Here is a 17,831-nt window from a genome sequence, read left to right as displayed (position 1 = left end):
TTAAAACAAGGTTAAATAACACTTAGCACATCCATCAACTGCCTCTCCAAAAAAAGAAAAAAAAATCATGATTGCTATTCTGCTTGCTAGATAGAACTTCAATAACCTCATCCATACATTCATTACATGAACTAGACGAGGGTGTATCTAGTGGCTTACCACATTTAAAGGTTTATTTAGCAGCTGGCCATTATTCAGTCAGCTCATTATGTCGAGCTGGACCCGAAATCGCACAATGGATATAAGCGACTGAGGGGCGGCATTGTTAATCGATACTGCGCTGGTGTGCCGAGCAGCCTATTTGTTGTGAAGGAGGAAAAGCGAGCAAGAAGAGAGAAAGGGGCAGCCAGAACAAGGAAAGGAGGGAGCGGCAGAATCAGAAAATAACAAGAGAATGAAAGAGAGAGGGATTGAGGCAGGGACGTCCCTATTGAGTGTGCCTAATGAGGAAAAGCGTGCAGGGATCATTATCAAGAAGCCTCATTAATGAGCTATGGCTGAGGAGAGGAGCGAGGAGAGACGAGGGGGGAGAGAGAGGGAAAAAAGAGGGAAAAAATTCAGAAAATAAATTGCTTCCAATTCAATATTCATGGATAAAGAGCTGGCTTCCTTTCACACTTATCTTTTTTCATTATGTGTAAATGCCGCCGCAGCTCAGGCAACTTCCACAGGAAACAGGCAATTAAAGTTAACTAGGCGAAGCTGGCTCCCTGCAGAACAGTACTGTCAGGTGGAACAAGCATCAACAGCACCAGCACAAACCAGCTGGCAGACTGGCTTAATAAGTCTGGCAATGATCGCCACATTACCTCCTTATCCTGTGCTTTACAACAGCTTCCGCGGCTCGTCATATTTTCTGCAGTTGTTGTGACAAACATGCACTAAAAATGCTACGCTGGAAACAGACCTGACTGACTTCAGTACTGCAAAGGGAGTGAGACACGGAAACGTTTTTGAGGTTAGAAATAGTGCTGTCAAATCCGTGACACCTGAGTGAGGCAGACAAAGGAAAAAATACCCAAACACACTCATGCTTTGTCTCAAAGAGGCATCGTCTCCCTCCTCAAAGATGCATGTTAGGCTGCCAGCAAGCAGTTCAAAGCGGCTCCAAAGAAACAGATTGTTTCTCTGTTCGGTAACTTCCCTGAACACTGACCATGAAGGCTGGGTAGACACTGTGAGGCAGCTGCTGCTGCTGGCTCCAAGCAGAGAGGGAGAGGAGAGATTCAGCCAGAAACCAACCAAGCAACAACACAATGAAAACTAGAGCTGCAACTAGCCATTATTTTCATTAGCAATTCATCTGCAGATGACTCTTGATCGATTAATCTTGAAAACTCAGGGTGGATTTTCAATCTTCAAATTGCTTGTTTTGGCCAATCAGCAGTCCAAAAACCTGAAATATTCAGCTTACTATCAAAGGAAGCGAAGGAAAACATCAAATAATCATATTTGAGAGGATTTTTGGGCCATTCTGCTTAAAAATGACAATCAATTATCAAAATAACTGCTGATTAATTGTCTGTCAAACAGCTATTTGATTAATCAAATAATCATTTCTACTAACTGAAGAGAAAACTAACACAAAGCTTGATTCATGAACTAGTGCATCTGATAACAAAGCTGATTATGCAAGCAAATATCTGATTTTTAACATAAAATATAAAACATAAAAGAAAAGATGACGTATACAATGTACCATCATCCTGAAACACTGACAGCCGCACACGTTAACAAATCGAAAATGTGCACGTGCTGTGAAGTCAAAGCATGTGTCACTGTGGACGTTTCACTTCATGATCAGGCCGACGCTCTCCAGCCAGGTGGAGATATGACCTTCTCTGACAGAGCAAATATGCACACCCAAATAAAACGGGCACGTTTTTCACAGAGGAGATCACCGTTAGCAAATGAGTGACGTCCAAAGCAAAACCAGGCGCCGTAAAAGCGTTCGTTATGTGTTCCACAGATTAGCATTTGCATAAGGGTTGCTGATAAGCAGCACGGCACATGTAGCCGACTCGTTAACCATTATCTGAGTACAATCTTGCCCTGTGTAGAAATCATGGAAATGAGAGTAGGAGCATGGAAATGAGACAGCACCTCTGACACTTGTCAAAGCAAACTCAATCATATGTCACCTCCGGCAAGAACTTATGCAAAACACAGTGCAGGACAGAGGAGGCGAGTGTGCATCTCAGCTTCCATCGGCACAGGTCAGCGCACTGACGTCATGATATTGACGACTTTGTTTCTGACAGTTCAGTCTCACTCCTCACCCTTCACAGGTTTTCATATGTCCTGATGCAAGTTTCCCTTCATTTTGGATTTGGTAACTTCAGGTGGATTTCATATTAATATGGTAAATACATTAATTTAAAAAAGAAAACTAGAAAATTGGGGCTGTGACGTGATTTTTTCCCATTCATAATTTCCAATTAATTGATTACTCATCAAGTCTATCAAATGCGTCGTCATACTGCTCGATTTATTCAACCATCACCTAAAATTTGAAGCTATCTAAGTTGAATTCTTCCCTTTGAACAGCTGGATCTTGTAAAGTTTTAATCCTTTTCGCTTCATAAATCATTTCTAACTTTGTATCAATGATCAGTCAACTAAGCATTTCAGCCTCACAGCCTATATTTGCATATCGAGTGACCAAACCGAGAGCAGAGGGTGAGGCGACGAGTGTTTGGGGGCTTAAATATAATGTTCACAATATGTTGCATCACATACCAACACTCAGCACCATCGTGTGTGTGTGTGTGTGTCTTCAATCTATTTTCTGATCTAACTGCTGTAGGACGCTGTCAGAGCCTGATGTTCTCTGAACATCACTTTAATGACACGACACCACAGCAGCTCCGCTTCACTCACACTATGAGGACATGGAGATTGATCACCTGCCATGTCTTCGCCCCAGTAATTAAAGGCTGTTTTTCCTGTGTGTGTAAGTGTGTGTGTGTGTGTGTGTGTTTTCTGTGGCCCTGCCCTCCCTTAATGAAGGCAGGGTCACTCCTGTTGTGGACAGTCTCACTGAGCTGGTTGTGGGGAGAAAAAAGAAAAGGAAATAGGAAGTAATTACCTTGAAAACTGGGGGTTGTGCTCCTGGCTCATTTCCATTAATTGAATTTCGATATGTGCCCCTCATTAGACTTGACCCCCCCCCCCCCCAGCACTGGGCCTAGCTAACTGCTGACTAACCTCTGCTACAGAGGACTAATCAGAAGGGTCACTTATCCATTTGGGTTCAAGGCAGCCAGACTTATAGTGGTGAGATAAAGCCAGATGAAGGACCGAATTACTAAAAAGTATATTTGGCCAGAGTGAATTTTGTGAGTGTTAGGGGTTGTGACTACAATTAAAAGGTCAAATTCAGATTTTTTTTAGAGAAGTGCTTTCATATATTAAAGTTTAGAACGTTGCAGATGCTCTCAATTGAATCAAACATGAGAGTTAAAAGCTAAAAATTGTCCTGGACCCTGAAAACCTGCTGAGAGATCGAGGTGTCCTGAGCAGACATCATGCAGCGGACATGTCACAAGGAGTTTTCTGACATTTTATTGACTAAATGATTGATTGATTAATCAAGAATTAACCGTCAGATCAATCAATGAAAACAATTACTATTTTTAGTCCAACAAAATCAGCTAACACAGGCCATTCATCTGATGTCACTACACGGCTAACAGTGTGTGAGCGTTGGGAAAAAAAGGAGTTTTTCCTGTTCTTCATGTTCTTGAATGCAGCCTCAATCTTTTCTCCACCGCAGCTCACAAATGTTCAGTATCTGCTGCGTCCACACGGCTGTAATCTCTGCTGCAATCACAGCGCTTGTCCCAACCTGGCCGCTCTAATTCCTCCTGCTATTGGGTCAGAGGTAGGGGTAAGCCTGTTGGCTGGAGCCTTTTATCTAATTAAAGTGCAGCCAAAGTGAAATCTGAGAAACACCATGATCTGATCTCAGCCTGCACTGTGTTACTATATATCAGACGTTCTATGACCCTGCCTGAGAGGAGAAAACCAGAGCTGCTGCATCCTGTGTGCTGACAGGTCACGGTTAACCAACAGGCAGAGAAATTACAGCAGTGAACGCCATATTGACTGCACATTGTGAGCACTCAAATAAAAATATAATAAACCACTGGAGACAGGGGCAAGTCTGCACATGTGAGGAGGACATGGCGTTACTAGTTCGTATTCAGTCCTACCATTCAAATGTCACAGGCAGGAGGAAGAAAATGGTTGCAGATTAATACACTAAGCTACTCTTACTCCTTTCTCACTCCTGTTTTCATCCTGAATCCATTGCCCTTTCCAAACTTATCTTTGACATGCAACACTTCAGCTGAAGCGTAAAGGTGAAATAAACCCAAAAGCATAATGTCACACGTTAAAATAGCCTGTCTGTATCGGGAGTGCCCGTCCTCCTCCGTGCATGCAGTTTTGCCCCCGGCCTCGGGTCAATTGAAGGAAGAAAAGGGGGTATACACACAGTGAGAGGCAGATTGGGAAGTCCACGTACCCCGATGATAGCATTCAGCTCGGTCATTGTCACCTGCTTGGCTCGCTCAACAGCCTGAGCCACCTGCTGTTGATGCTGCAGGACACAAACACAAAGATTAGATTCCTGATGGAAAAGAATTCATTACAACAGAGTGAAAAAAGCACATATGCTGCCCTGTATGGATGGTTTACCCACACAAGACTACAAACAGGCACTTTAGGTGAGGGAGAGAAATGTGCTCCATCAGGCACAGAAGTCATCAGTGTAACTGTACAGACTGAGGAATCTCATAGCAGGTACGAGATGATGTATAAGACCGAGGCATGTTAATGATCAGTCAGTTTCCACCCGTGCGCTCTCAGCAGCTGGACTCAGCTACAGTAAAGATAAAGGTGCTATCAAACACTGAGAAATCTGCCGTCAGGAGATCAGGACAGCCATTTTAGTTTGCTGCTCTCTGGCTCTTTTTAAGTCACTTGTATGTTTGGTCTCATCTGCTCTGTTTTCCAGAGAAGCACGCAGGTTCTGCAGAGCTGCCACTTCTAATTTTTTCTATTAGGTTTGGCTTTTTGTTGCATAATGACAGATAGGAACAGAGCAGCAGCAGCACTTCTTGTTAGTTACCTGCTTTTATTTCATTTATGACTATTTGATGGAGATGTGCTGCTAAAACTGTCCATTCAAGTAAGCTTTTCATGAAAACTGCAGTGGCACTCACCTCTTGTGACAAGAATGGCATGATCTGAGCCAGAATTGCATTGAGACGTTTGGCGATCTCAGTCTGCAGAAGAGAGAGAGAAAATATTACAATGATGGTCCCATGGTAACCTGCACGCCAAGGGCAGCACGATCATCGAGCAGTTAAACTACCAGTGAAACAAAAGGGAGTGTATTTGTGCGCACACACACACACACACACACACACACACACACACACACACAAATGTTTGCAGCGTCCATCTGGACAGACCTTGTATTTCTTAACTAAATTGTGACCGCCTTAGAACAAATTTACTTCCCCCTCTCTCCTGCCTCCATTAGACTCTGGCCTTATTTCATTAGGAGGCTGAAATATGCTAATACCATCTGGCTGGAGAGACCATAATGAGGTCCATACTTCATAATTATGGCCCATAGAGAGGGGGGTGGGGCACGCTGATGCAGACAGGTTAACTCTCTGGCCCGATCTATCAGAAGCATCTTTGGTATCGACCGCACGGTATTAGCTGGGACAGTAAGACGATCCTGCAGGGCTCGGCGAGCATAGAGCACTTTACGGCGCTGCACTCGGACAAATGGATACGCTGCGCTGCCCGCCTACCGCACTTCAATGTCCCAAGACATTTTGCCCAAACCCATTTCCTTTTTTAAAATCTGTTCTTTCCACAGAGAGAGGAGGAGGAAGACGAGGAGGAGGAGGAGGAGGCGAGGGAACACAAAAGTAGAAAGCAGAATAAAGGAGAAGGGGTGGGGTGATGAATGGTGGAGTGAAACGCTCTGATTTGACACTAAGGTAATGTAGTTTGACTGAAGCGGGGGAGGTGAACTAATTGATTCTGAGAGATTAGGGGTGGAGGCTCAGCAGGTGTGTGTGTGTGTGGGGGGGGGGTCCTTCCCGCCGTTTCATACGCCGCTGCATTCCACTCATTTTCTCCCTTAACCTTGTTTGACTGTGAAAGGGGGAGGAGAGGGGAAGTGGAGAGGGGGGACATGAGGTGCCAGTAGCCCTTTGCACAACCCTCAGTGTCAGTCTTTTCATTCTGGAGGGGAGGGGGGCAGGAAAAGAAGGAAAGCAGAGGAGGGGGACAGACCTTTGCTGGCCTGTCAGGAATTATCTCACAACCCCCAGTCTGACCTCAGACGCTCGGTGCTTTCTCTCCATCCAGCCTCCCCCCTCCTCCTCCAAATGCTTCTTCACACCCCTCCCTACTAATCTCCACTACTCTCCTCCGTGCCCTCCCTCCTTCCTCCTCTTCCTCTCTCATCTTCCCCCTCTTCTGTTGCTGGGGCAACGCTATCTGGCACGGCTGATCGTTATGTAAATTGGGCTGGGGCCCTGACCAGAACAGCCTGTAAAATCATATTAGGCGCAGCAAAGAGGCAGGTCATTAAATTGAATTTTCGGCCTGTCGATCTGATCGGCACGGGAAATTAATGAGGGATAACTGGGAGTGGGGAGGTTGGGAGGGGGCTGCACTGGGGGGGAGGGCGAGGAGAGGGAGAGGGAGAGGGAGGGAGCTCTATGGAGACTCATAAACCATCATCATTAGCGGGGGCTGGATACAATGACACACAGTAGGATTAGAGTGTTTCAGTATCACACCACTTCTCTGGAAATGGCTGCAAAGGGAGCAACATGGGGCCTGTAGGACACAGCGGTATGCTGATACACTCACTCAGCTATTAGAGCAACAACATTACAAACCCTCACCACAAAGCGATTCATGAAGAAAGCCATCCATTTGTTCATAGCCAATCACCACGCCAGAACCGCCATCTGAAGCCAAAAACATTCATGGAATTCAGGTGCACTTTTGTGTTGAGCTGTTTAGTGCGCTGTGCTAAAAAACACAGGTTTCTCTCAGCGGCTCATTCTGAAAGGCGAGCTGAAGCACCAGGTGCACAGAGAGCTGAGATCATGCTGAGAGCCGTTCAGGGTTTTTTAAGGTTAAATGTTCCCGAGCCCTTGGCTTCCTCAGAAATTTACCCCAGAGTTAAAATATTACTTTGGAGCCAGGAAATGAAACAATGGAACAGACTTCCTTTGCATCCATTTCTGTTTTTCTTTTTGTGGCCTACTTATTACGATGCTGATGTCGTACATTTTGCCGCCATATCTCACAATTTAGGAGAATGAGGGCAAACATGACTCACACATCAACCTGAGAAACTTACTGTAAAAACCCTTGAACTGAATCGCTGCCTTTATCAGCCACATCTTGCCCTTCCTTTTCAAACACACTCCCTCCGCTCTGCACAGACATGATTTCACACACGCTCAGGAGGGCAAACGGGCACACGGCTTATTTACACGACTTTTTCACTGCCATTTTGAAGGGGAAAAATACCGATAACACATCACATCCAATGACTCACAGCACTCTTAAATGACTCCCACTTTACTTTGGAGGCACTATTTTCCACAGTGCTTTTAGAGGCAGAGACAGGCACTGGAAAGAGTTTATTGTCACTTAAAGCCACTGAAAACAGGAGCCTTTGAGCCAGCAGAAGCTTTTCACTGCAGCTCCACAATTACAGGTACTCAGGGTTGTCTAGTAGCAGCAGAGCTTGGAGAGGCTCTCTCTCTCCGCTGCATCCCTCTGTCAATGGTGCGTTGAAAGCCATTTGGCTGTTTGTCGCTCCAGGCATTAGCCCCCAAGTGGAGAGCAGAGTCTCTGACGAGGATTCAATTGGCGAGGAAAACAAGTGGCATATGACGGGGGGGAGGGGGGCAGAGATTGCTGTTTGGGAATTATCTTCTCAGCCAGAGCAGAGGAAGAAAGAGGCACTTAGAGGTATCTTGTTCATTACAAATGCATGAAGAATATTTTGCATGTGCATGTCATTCTATTTTGAGCTCATACATACGAAACTGAAGTGACATCTTTTCTGTAGGGGAGCGCGTGGAAACGGGCTGTTTTCCAACAGATTACGTCTCATTTCGTTAGACTTCAGGTCATCAGGTAGACGGCGTTTTTCACCGATTTCGTTTTGAATTAAAGCGGTTCACATGCGCGGACGCACACATGCACAGAAAGTATCTTACTCCATTTAACCACATCAGCGTTGACACACAAAACCATCTTCAGCCGGTTGAGTACACACACACAGCCAGACACTAATTGTGTAACACTGCTCAACCAGCCCTTTTGCCTGGCTATCAAAATAAAGCATGTCTCACAGCCTCCAATAACCTCTCAACCTCCCTTGAGAGAGAGTGTGTGTGTGTTCTCGTAGTCAGTTTGTTTTGGCTTAGAGACAGGTCGGCCATCATCACCTTGGCAAACAATTCCAGGAATCCTGTATAAATTATTCATTTGCACAAGCTCTCTTTCTCCCTCCCTCTGCTCCTCCTTTTTCATCCTCTTCCTCCATCCAGGAAGCGGACATGACTCTCCTTGATAAAGCACTTTCTCTGTTTCCCTCGTCCACTCAACAAGTGAGGAAATGAATACGTGTAATAATATCCAAAATGGCTGGGATGCATCTCTTCCATACATGTTCCTTTTGCTTTCAAAGAGAGAGCAGGAATCAAAATGTGCACGAGCGTACAAGAGATAAACAGGGACCACGACAGAGAACAGAGGCAGTGATAAACAAAGCAACGCCGCCACACCCACACCACAAAGTCAGCAGGGCATGTTGCTGAGGCAGCCTAATGAGCTGCGCTAATTAAAATCACTTATTGACAGCAAGCGAGGGTGATTACCTCCACCCTGCACTCTTTGCCATCATAAGAGACACTGTCAAAACAAATTACCCCCCGGCAGCCACACACATCCCTCTGCTAGCAACCATTCAGCTCAGCAGCAGCAGCGCAGGGGAAGTTGTGTGTCTGTTGCAACTTGATTTACTCTGTGTGTGTGTGTGTGCAAAGATACATCTGGTGTTACTGTGTAAGGGATATGAGCATTTACATATATGCGCATAGTATATGTGTGTGTTCGTGCCCCATCTCCCGCTTTTCAATCCAGCTTTGGAGCGATAACAACACAAAGTGAGTTTATCACGTCTTTTTTTCACGCTGCCATAAATATTCAACACGAACCAAGTAATATGCCCGCATCCAATAATCCAGCCCCCCCGCACACCCCCTCCTCCCAATAACAGGGACGGCTACGGCTGTCTGTTTACCTCTCGCTGATGTCATCACAAACACTCGTTCACCGGGGATGGGAGAAGGGAGCGGGAGGCAGGGAGGTGGCAGGAATCATGCATTATTCAGAGTGCGCCGTCGACTCCACCGGGCGTATTGATAAACAAAGGAGATGCACAGGAGAGGACCAGTCGATTAACCCATTTACCCTGAAGCCTCTCACTCCTTTCCTGTCTCCACCCCCTCCCGTTTTGTCCACTGCCACCAGCATCCACCCACAACAACCAGCTCCACCCCCATCCTGCATCGCTTCAATCTCCTTGTTGGTGATAAGTGCCTGACAGAAAATGCTCAAGAAAGGGGAGGAGGAGGAGGAGAAGGAGGAGGGTTGAGAGGCAGTGAGCTCCTTGATAAACAGAAAACACCTAGTTAGCACACACACACACTCGCGCACACACCACGTGCCTACATAAAACGTCTACCACTGATGAATTGTGCAGTGTGCCGCTGTTCCAGCTGGGCTACCCTCCCACTGATGCCATTAACCTTCTGGATCTGAGGGCCATGAAGCCTCCACCCCACCTCTCTCAGTCTCTCCTTCTCCCTCTCTGACAGACTCCCACCCTCATACATCATATCACACGGCTAATGACACAAGGGCCATCATTCACATCACATCGCTGGGGTGGCGGGGCAGTCAGAGCAGGGGGGAAGCAATGAAAAGACATAAGGGCACGAGGAGGAGCTGGAAAGGGAGAATTGAGGAGGCAAAGGTGACTGAGAGAAACAGACGGCAAGACAGAATCAGAGAAAATGGAAATGTAAGCGTAAAAAGATAAAAGTGGGGTGTCTTGAGATCACGTTCATCTTTTTTTCCCCCTCTTTTTAGGTGAACTGAATAAAAGATTATGCTGATGTCTGTTAATACAAAAGAAAATGTGGGTTTCACACGGCTGACTGAAAGGCCTCAGGTCAAACCTTTAGCTAAACAAAGTGGTTTCCAGTGTTCTTTACAGCCGTAATCTGACTTTTATAGAGGGGTGATGTCTTGCATTTGGGACTATGGTATCTACATTAGGCGTGGGATCAGCAGATGTCTTATCCTAACCACACCAAAAGTTAACCGGCCAATTACAACCAGCCAGACGGCATGAACACTCCTCATCCTGTGGACACGCCTAAACACTTCAGATGAAATGATCCAAATGCCCACCTCCAGACATCTTACAACTATGAAAAAACGATACATGCTGTTATGCGAAACTGTATTTTTGATTCATTTTATTTTCTAATCGATCTACAAGCCCCGATCTGCAGCTAACAACTATTTCAGATTAATCTGTAGACTTCTTAAAGATTATGCTTTGGGGGCTTTTTTTTGATTGATAGTGAAGTCCATAAAATGTCAAATGTTGTAGAAAATATTCACCAAACATTTGCAGAGCCAAAAGTCCAACAAATACTTCAAAAGACTAAGATTTTCAATTTAGGATAATATGAAACAGTTTTCTGTCCAATGTTTCCCTAAACTAGTTGTTAAAGCATCACAAAAAGCACAAACTAAAACCACGGGATAACATTTTAAACACTTTTTCCAACATACAACACACCAAGATGTTAAACATTAGCATCCGTGAGCAAAGTCACTGCAGAAAGCACTTATTTTCATGCAGAGGACCATCAGAACACAGCTGACAGAAAACCACTGCTGGAGCAACTAAACTTGAGCACGGTGCATTCTTGGTGGTGCAGGGGCTTTACGCTAGCTAAGTATTTGGGTTGAGGGACGGTTTCCACACACACTAAAACAACCTGCCTCCAAAACTCTGGACATGACAGGCCAAAGATCAACTGGAAGGAAACCAACAAAGAAGCCTGATGTGAAACGTGGCCACCATTTCTAAGGCTAAGATGATTTGAACCCCCCCTCCCCTTCCCGTCATGCCTCCAGTGCACTGAATTGGCTTCTTGGGTGGTGTGGAGGGAGCTGCAGATATTTTTGCCCTATTCATCTGTAGAAGTCTTTCCACTGCAGCATGGTGCCCAGTGCTGGGTGGCAGCTGAACTAATGAGCTTTTAGCCTGGCTGGCACTGGGGAGGAAGACACAGAATAGTGCAGGCATATGTCAGGCGCACACACACACACACACACATTCAGAAGGACAAACCACACAAAAACACATCCTCTCAGACTGTCTGCCAAATACTTCACTTTAATCTTATCAAACCATCCCCATCAGGCAGCGTGCCCTTCGTGTTGTTTAGCCTGTCAGCGTTTTCACTACAGGAAACCAGTATGTGTGTGCCTCCTAAAGCCATTTAAGGATGAGGGTAGAAACTAAGGTCAGGTATGTGTGTGTGTGTGTGTGTGTGTGTGTGTGTGTGTGTGTGTGTGTGTGTAGGTGTGTTTATATTCCTCAATCACTAGGGGGGAAAAAACAGCAGTGTTTTGGCTGTACACACACCATCCCTGATATGGCTACATACCTGTTTGTGCATCTCAATGTTGAGCCCATAGGACATCTCATAGTACTGTAAAATACAGGAGAAAAGAAAACATTGTTACATAACAAAGTTTGCCTAAAACAGGTGTTTCCAAGACTTTTCAATGATGCATTTTCATGAAATAACAGTAATAATAGTAATTGAAGGACAGACATGATCCCAGATATGTATCCTCATGGTATTCTCTATGTGCAACAAAATAAGAATCCAAAGTTACTTTGGCTTGGAACAATGAGTTGGCTGTAAAACATTGCGCTTGACTGGTGTGACACTTTCTCTTCGATCCTCTAAAGCACCCAAACAATGAAAGAAACAAGTTGAATACTTGCTGCAGGGATGAGCCATTAAAAAACACGGTAACATTAACCAAAGACTTTGACAACTTTGTGTTCTTTGTGCAGCCACAGCCGACAGACGACTGGCAACTGTTCTCGTTTACTTCTACTGGGCACTGCCAGTCTTTGAGCTAAAAACACCGTCTATGGCTTCAAAAAGCCCGCAGAAAGCCAATACTATTATTGAAAACAACATTATCTGCAGCTGATTGCCAAAAGCTTGTGAGCCCACCAACAGATACAAACTAAAGCCTCGTAGTTTGTCTGTCTTGTTTATCAAACACACAGCGAACAGCTTCCATTTATTATAGCTACTCCCACCACCTTCTGGTTCGTCACAGGGAAAATAATATTTAACAACCGAACTGCTGCGTTTGGTTAAAGTCATTCCTTTCATGTACAAACAAGATAAGCACACACATACACAACCTGTGAGAGAGGTCTGAGTTACAGCACTCGACAGATAAAGATTGTTCTTTTTCCATGTGCACAGTCGTCTTTGCAGAGGCACAGATTTCTCTGTCTCCATTTGATCAGTTCTAAACTGAATGGAACGTGTTTTAATTGCAGCATTGGAGCAGTTTACATTTCACCTCTTCACAGCTCTGCGATAGAAATCAAGCACCCGTCGCTGCTCTCAAGTAAGGCTTCCAGAAAAGGTAAAAGCGCTGGCACACAAAGTACACACACACACCACAAGATTTTAAATATGTAGCGGGCATGTAGAGCATAAACCACAGTATATTATCATGCATATGTTACTGACTTTCAAAGGAATGGTAATGTAATGATATCAGAGCTGCAGTTATTACTTAATTCATTGATTCAACTGCTGATTATTTTCTTGTTTAACCTGTTAATCACAGTTTCCCACAGCCCAAGATGACAGTGTCAAGTGTCTTGTTTTGTCCGACCAACAGTGCTTTAGATTTATTTTGCATGTATTTCTCATATTGTGACATTTATTTCAATGACAGCGCATGGCCACAACAAGCAGTCTATTATCCTTATGGATGGAGAAAAACACACATAGTCTCCCCATATCTGAGAAACCCCAGGGTGAGTCAAAAGTGTCTGAATGACCCTGCGGTTCACACTGGGGGAGTTCAGAAGTAAAAGAAAATACAGGAAACCCTCTGATTCATGCACAAAGCCAGCAGACCAGTCATTAACCCCCAGTGGGCCATGCTGGGTGTATTAGGGAGGGGTGGTGGAGGGTCATAAAGAGGGTCAAGGAGCAATACAGGGGGGTCGTCACACCCCACAATCAATAGTTGGACATTTGACCCCATGCTAGAGTTTCAAACGCCCCTCCACATTACCCCCACCCTGCATCTTCTTATCCAATGAAAACACAGGCGCGAGTCAACAATACCAAGCCAGGACAAATGCTGACACGGTCTTTGCGAAACACTGGAGCCGCACCACCTGCGACTGTTCACCTGAGGCTAAAGGGAGGATACGGCATTAAATCAGATTCACGGCTTTACGATGACTGCTCTTACCATGACGTAGTGACGCTGCATCTCTGTCTTTTCATTGGCCAGTTTATCGTACTCCACTTTAAGACTTGAGAAAGAGAGAAATACAGTCATGTTTTATGGTACGTTTGATGTACGTTACATGAATACATTTAAGCACACTGTTGATTAGGATATATTACACCATGTGAAAAATTAATAATAGATACATTTATGAGTGTAACATCAGTGTAAACTTGGTGCATGACGCTACAAAATGGAACAAAACAGAAGCTGCTTCCTCTTCCTATTCTTTCCAGGAAGCTAATGCTGTTTACAGTAGGTAAACAGCACTGGCTGTGGTCATTACCTGTGGTACTGGGCCTGCAGGAACTGAAATTCGTCTTTGATCCTATCGCAGGACTCTGCTACAGTGAACTTGAAACCAGGCTGCCCTGGCTGGTGAGGTGCCTGAAAAGTGCAAGGTGGGAGTTACCACAGGTGTAAATACCGCCATCAGAGCCCAGATAACAGTCTCATCGGCCTCCGCTGCCTCTTTCTTTGTAAACTGTGTGTTTTTTCTCTTGATGGATTTCCCCAGAGCCCTGGCTGGTGGAAGAAAGAGCCGCTTTCACTCAACATGTGCGGCGACAGAGGCGGGTCACTTCATCCATCCTCTTAGTAATGTTACATGATGAGGGTGGGATTAAAATAAAATGCAAACACAAAGTTGTGCTAAATTAACCTCTTAGCGCTGTAAAATGCAGCTATAACAAACTGCACTGAGAAATTAAGTCAGTTTACAGAAGGGGCTGATGATCTACTTTCCTGAGTTCGACCAAAAGCTCTGATCCTGTTGCCAATAAAAACTCTCAGTTACGCGGAGTGAAGCCCCTCAGCAGCACCGACGCAGACCATAAATAGCAAGGTGTGGATCAGCAGCTCCACTCCGACCAGCTCATTAGGCGACTTTGAAGGGCGTCGCATTTGCATCAATTTACAAATAGTGACAAAGCCCGTGACTTACCGGATGCCGGCCTTGTGGATACATGTCGCGTCCTTCACACAGGGGAATTCGGTGGGTTTTCTCTCTTTCCGTAATCCCAGCCAAGGTGCGGTAAATCACCGCAACCCCCTCCCCCGTACGCGCAGGATGGCGGCGGACAAAGCCCTGTTCTCGGCTGCGAGGCGCACACTCAGACCCCGGCCGCTGGATGGATCACCTCGTCGGCCTTTCCTTTGTGAGCTGAGGGGCTGGATCACTCTCACAGCAAGCGACCGTCGCACCTTGGTCTGTGAATCGACAGGAATAAAAGCTTTATGAACTTAACCGGACTGGTCTACGATCTGCTCCCTGACAAACACAGAATTGCGCTCTTAATCCTCGTTGTGGCATTATTAATATTTTTTCTTTTCACATATTCCCATTTTTCTGTCAAAAATCTAAATCTGCCGCCTCGACGTGCACCACAGAGTGTCTGATCCGACGAATCAAATAAATCCCAAAGTTGAGACTTTTGATCGTGATGCTTTGTTTTTCTCGTAAATCTAACGAGTTGTCTCCCTCAAAGAGGAACAGAACACACACAACGGCTTGTTTTGGTGGTCCGGGAAGATCAGAAAACAAGGAGCTGCTGCTTTCAAAGTCGGCTGCCATAAAGCCACACCACCACCACCAACACCACCACCACCCGTCTTGTTAGCGGCTCTCTTCATGTCGCTCTTTTTACCTTTGTCTGGGCTGATTCCTCCCCTCTTCAGCACAGGTAAAAAATTAGTATCCAGACACAACGCTTAATATCCTTGACTTGTAACCGTGTCCACAGAGTGCTCAGGGCGGAAAATGTCCGTCGCCGTTTCTACACTTCATACACTTCTTCTTCTTTGCCCCTTGAGAGTCCTTTAAAACCCCGGCGATCCCGAGGCGGAGAGAGTCTCTCCGTCAGGTCGGACGCTGGAAACCCCTCGATTGAGACGAGTTGTTGACCGCGGACAACTTCAAAAAAGCCTATAGTAGATCCAGTAGTAGTACACGAGTCTTCCAGTAAGTCCAAAGATTATTTTTTGGCGAATAACCGAGTTAATTTCTTTGAAAATGTCGGCCGTTGTGAAATATACCACTAGCTTGCTGTCGGGTATACCCAGTTCCTCCGCCGCTCGCTGTACCACACACAGACTGTGCACTGACACGAGGACCCGACTGCCGAGAGAGGGCCGTGCGCTAACCAATTGGGTTCTACGAAGGAGTTTAGCAACGATGACCAATCACAGCGCGGCATCCCCACGTGGGGTGGTCGGTAGATCTCCGGTCTGATTGGGCTGCGAAATGTGACCTCACATGTTCGCCATTTTGGATTTGAAGTGACATTCAGTGCGCTCAACAGCTTGTTCAAAACAAAGGCAATAATTTATATGTCCGTGCGTTGCAGCCGGTAGTTCAGCGTTTCACATTTTGAGAATATGTACCTGCGAGTATAATCATTAAAAACTGTGTCGATTCAGAGACGCGACGCTGGTGTAAACAGGAAAATAATCACAATAACCAAAGACAGAAGTTGTCGTTTTAATAAAAGCATTAGGCTGTAAATGTGGTATGTGCTTAATATGTGAACGATTACACGGGAAGCTGGTCTGATCCTGGACAATGGTTCAAAGTTTGAAAAAGGAAGATCACACTTTCTGCTCTCAATTCAAGGAGAGGCAGAGACGCCAAGAAAAACAAAAAATAACTAAGCCAAGAAAAACAGCAGCTCATAGAAATTCATTCAAGGCCCGAAGTGCGGAGAAGATGTGAATACCGCTTAATCTACAGCAGAGTGTCCTTTGAGTGACTTGAATTGATCGACCTATTTCTAACGAGACCTCAAGCATCTACAAGCTTTCCTATCAGCAGCACTAGGTAGGCTACAACACGTCTGCGTGTGAGGATATCAGCCTATCAAGTGTTGCTCACTATGCCGAGCCCCACGTGGGTCCCCTTTCCCTCCCTTCACTGCCTTTCGTCCAATGGTGTCAGAGCTGTCTCCCTGCGCGTCTTACAATTGGCTCGGCGCTGGAAAAGCTGTCAGTCAAGAGCCAGAGTTGTCAATTAAACCCACGTTGGGTGCGCCGCTGACAAATGCCTGTGCTACTCTCCCTCCTGCCTGCGAATAGTGCCTGGAATGGCTGCTTAATTAGCTTCGAATGGCTTTTCCTTTCAGCTCAAACAATCTGTCACTACCATGTGGTAAAAAGAGCCTTGCATAAAACAAAAGCAGGAAAAAAAAAGCCAGTAGGGGCTAAATATCAGTTTGATTCCCCCCTCTTCAACCCCTCCTCCATGAAAACATTTGCTGGAAAACAAAGCTTTTACCTCGCTCAAACATTGGCTCGCTTCACTCATCTGTTTCTGCTCTCATTTTCTTCAAAAATTGTATTTATATGTTTATCTAGGTGTACATTTCATCTCTTCACATTTGAATCTAAGGATGGGGTTTCTGTCCCCCCTGAAACACGTAGACCAGGTTTGGCAAGCCTATGCGACATTTAACACTTTATCGATTTATTGGGATGTTGTTAAATGTTGGGGGAAGCAGTTTAATTGTCTTAAAATAAGAGACTAACAATTTTAATCTTGTTGTATTTGTACCATGAAAATAAAAGTATTTGTATTTACAAGTACTTCTCAGTTTAGGATAACTTTATTTCTACATCATGATGATTTTAAAAGTAAAATACAGTAAATTATAGATGTCAACATGGCCATCAGGAGGAAACAAAGAATACAAAACACTGAACAAATACTGAACACAATCTAGAGCAACGAAACCAGATATTACACAATATGAATTATTGTTATTTATTATTACTTTGCAAAGCCTGAACTACACATTGAGGAAAATCACCAGGGTCACTCAAGTGTTTCTAAAACGCAGCTAGAACAACTCAGACCTGAACTCAATTTTATATTATTTTTTGCATACCAAAGTGCCCAAAAGTCAAGAAGTATACCAAATTTTGAGCACGACTGTAGCTAGCATGCTGTGAGCTTTAGCTGTTGCTTAGCAACAAATGCATCCCTCCTGCAGATGCTCTGACATGAGTTGGGATAATAACTTATGCACTGAGGGCACGTCAGCGAGCTACACACTCGCTGGGAGACTTTAAAGAAGGTTTTTCACACAGAAATTCCCTAATGATGAATGACCTCTGCAGTCCTCGCTGTA

The 17,831-nt window shown here is 45.0% G+C and overlaps 1 protein-coding gene across 4 annotated transcripts in view; it reads right to left on the bottom strand.

Annotated features, from left to right (window-relative positions):
• Positions 1 to 15,828, bottom strand: part of tle3b (TLE family member 3, transcriptional corepressor b) — a 29,999-nt gene extending 14,171 nt beyond the window's left edge. For 2 of the 4 annotated variants that reach the window (XM_076732343.1, XM_076732327.1), the window contains exons 1-7: positions 15,357 to 15,828; positions 14,654 to 14,919; positions 13,997 to 14,097; positions 13,672 to 13,735; positions 11,814 to 11,858; positions 5,229 to 5,291; positions 4,499 to 4,603 (exon numbers count right to left, since the gene is read on the bottom strand). In XM_076732343.1, coding sequence (XP_076588458.1) covers positions 4,499 to 4,603; positions 5,229 to 5,291; positions 11,814 to 11,858; positions 13,672 to 13,735; positions 13,997 to 14,097; positions 14,654 to 14,677 — 402 coding nt within the window. In that variant the 5' untranslated portion in view covers positions 14,678 to 14,919; positions 15,357 to 15,828. The remainder of the gene's footprint in view (positions 1 to 4,498; positions 4,604 to 5,228; positions 5,292 to 11,813; positions 11,859 to 13,671; positions 13,736 to 13,996; positions 14,098 to 14,653; positions 14,920 to 15,356) is intronic. The other 2 variants (XM_076732353.1, XM_076732336.1) reach the window with 1 other exon arrangement.
• Positions 15,829 to 17,831: the final 2,003 nt, after the last annotated feature.

This window comes from Chaetodon auriga, chromosome 1 (genome assembly GCF_051107435.1).
Source record: "Chaetodon auriga isolate fChaAug3 chromosome 1, fChaAug3.hap1, whole genome shotgun sequence".
Lineage (NCBI taxonomy): Eukaryota > Metazoa > Chordata > Actinopteri > Chaetodontiformes > Chaetodontidae > Chaetodon > Chaetodon auriga.
Note: the sequence above shows the minus strand (reverse complement) of the source record. Positions and strands in the feature narration are given on the sequence as shown.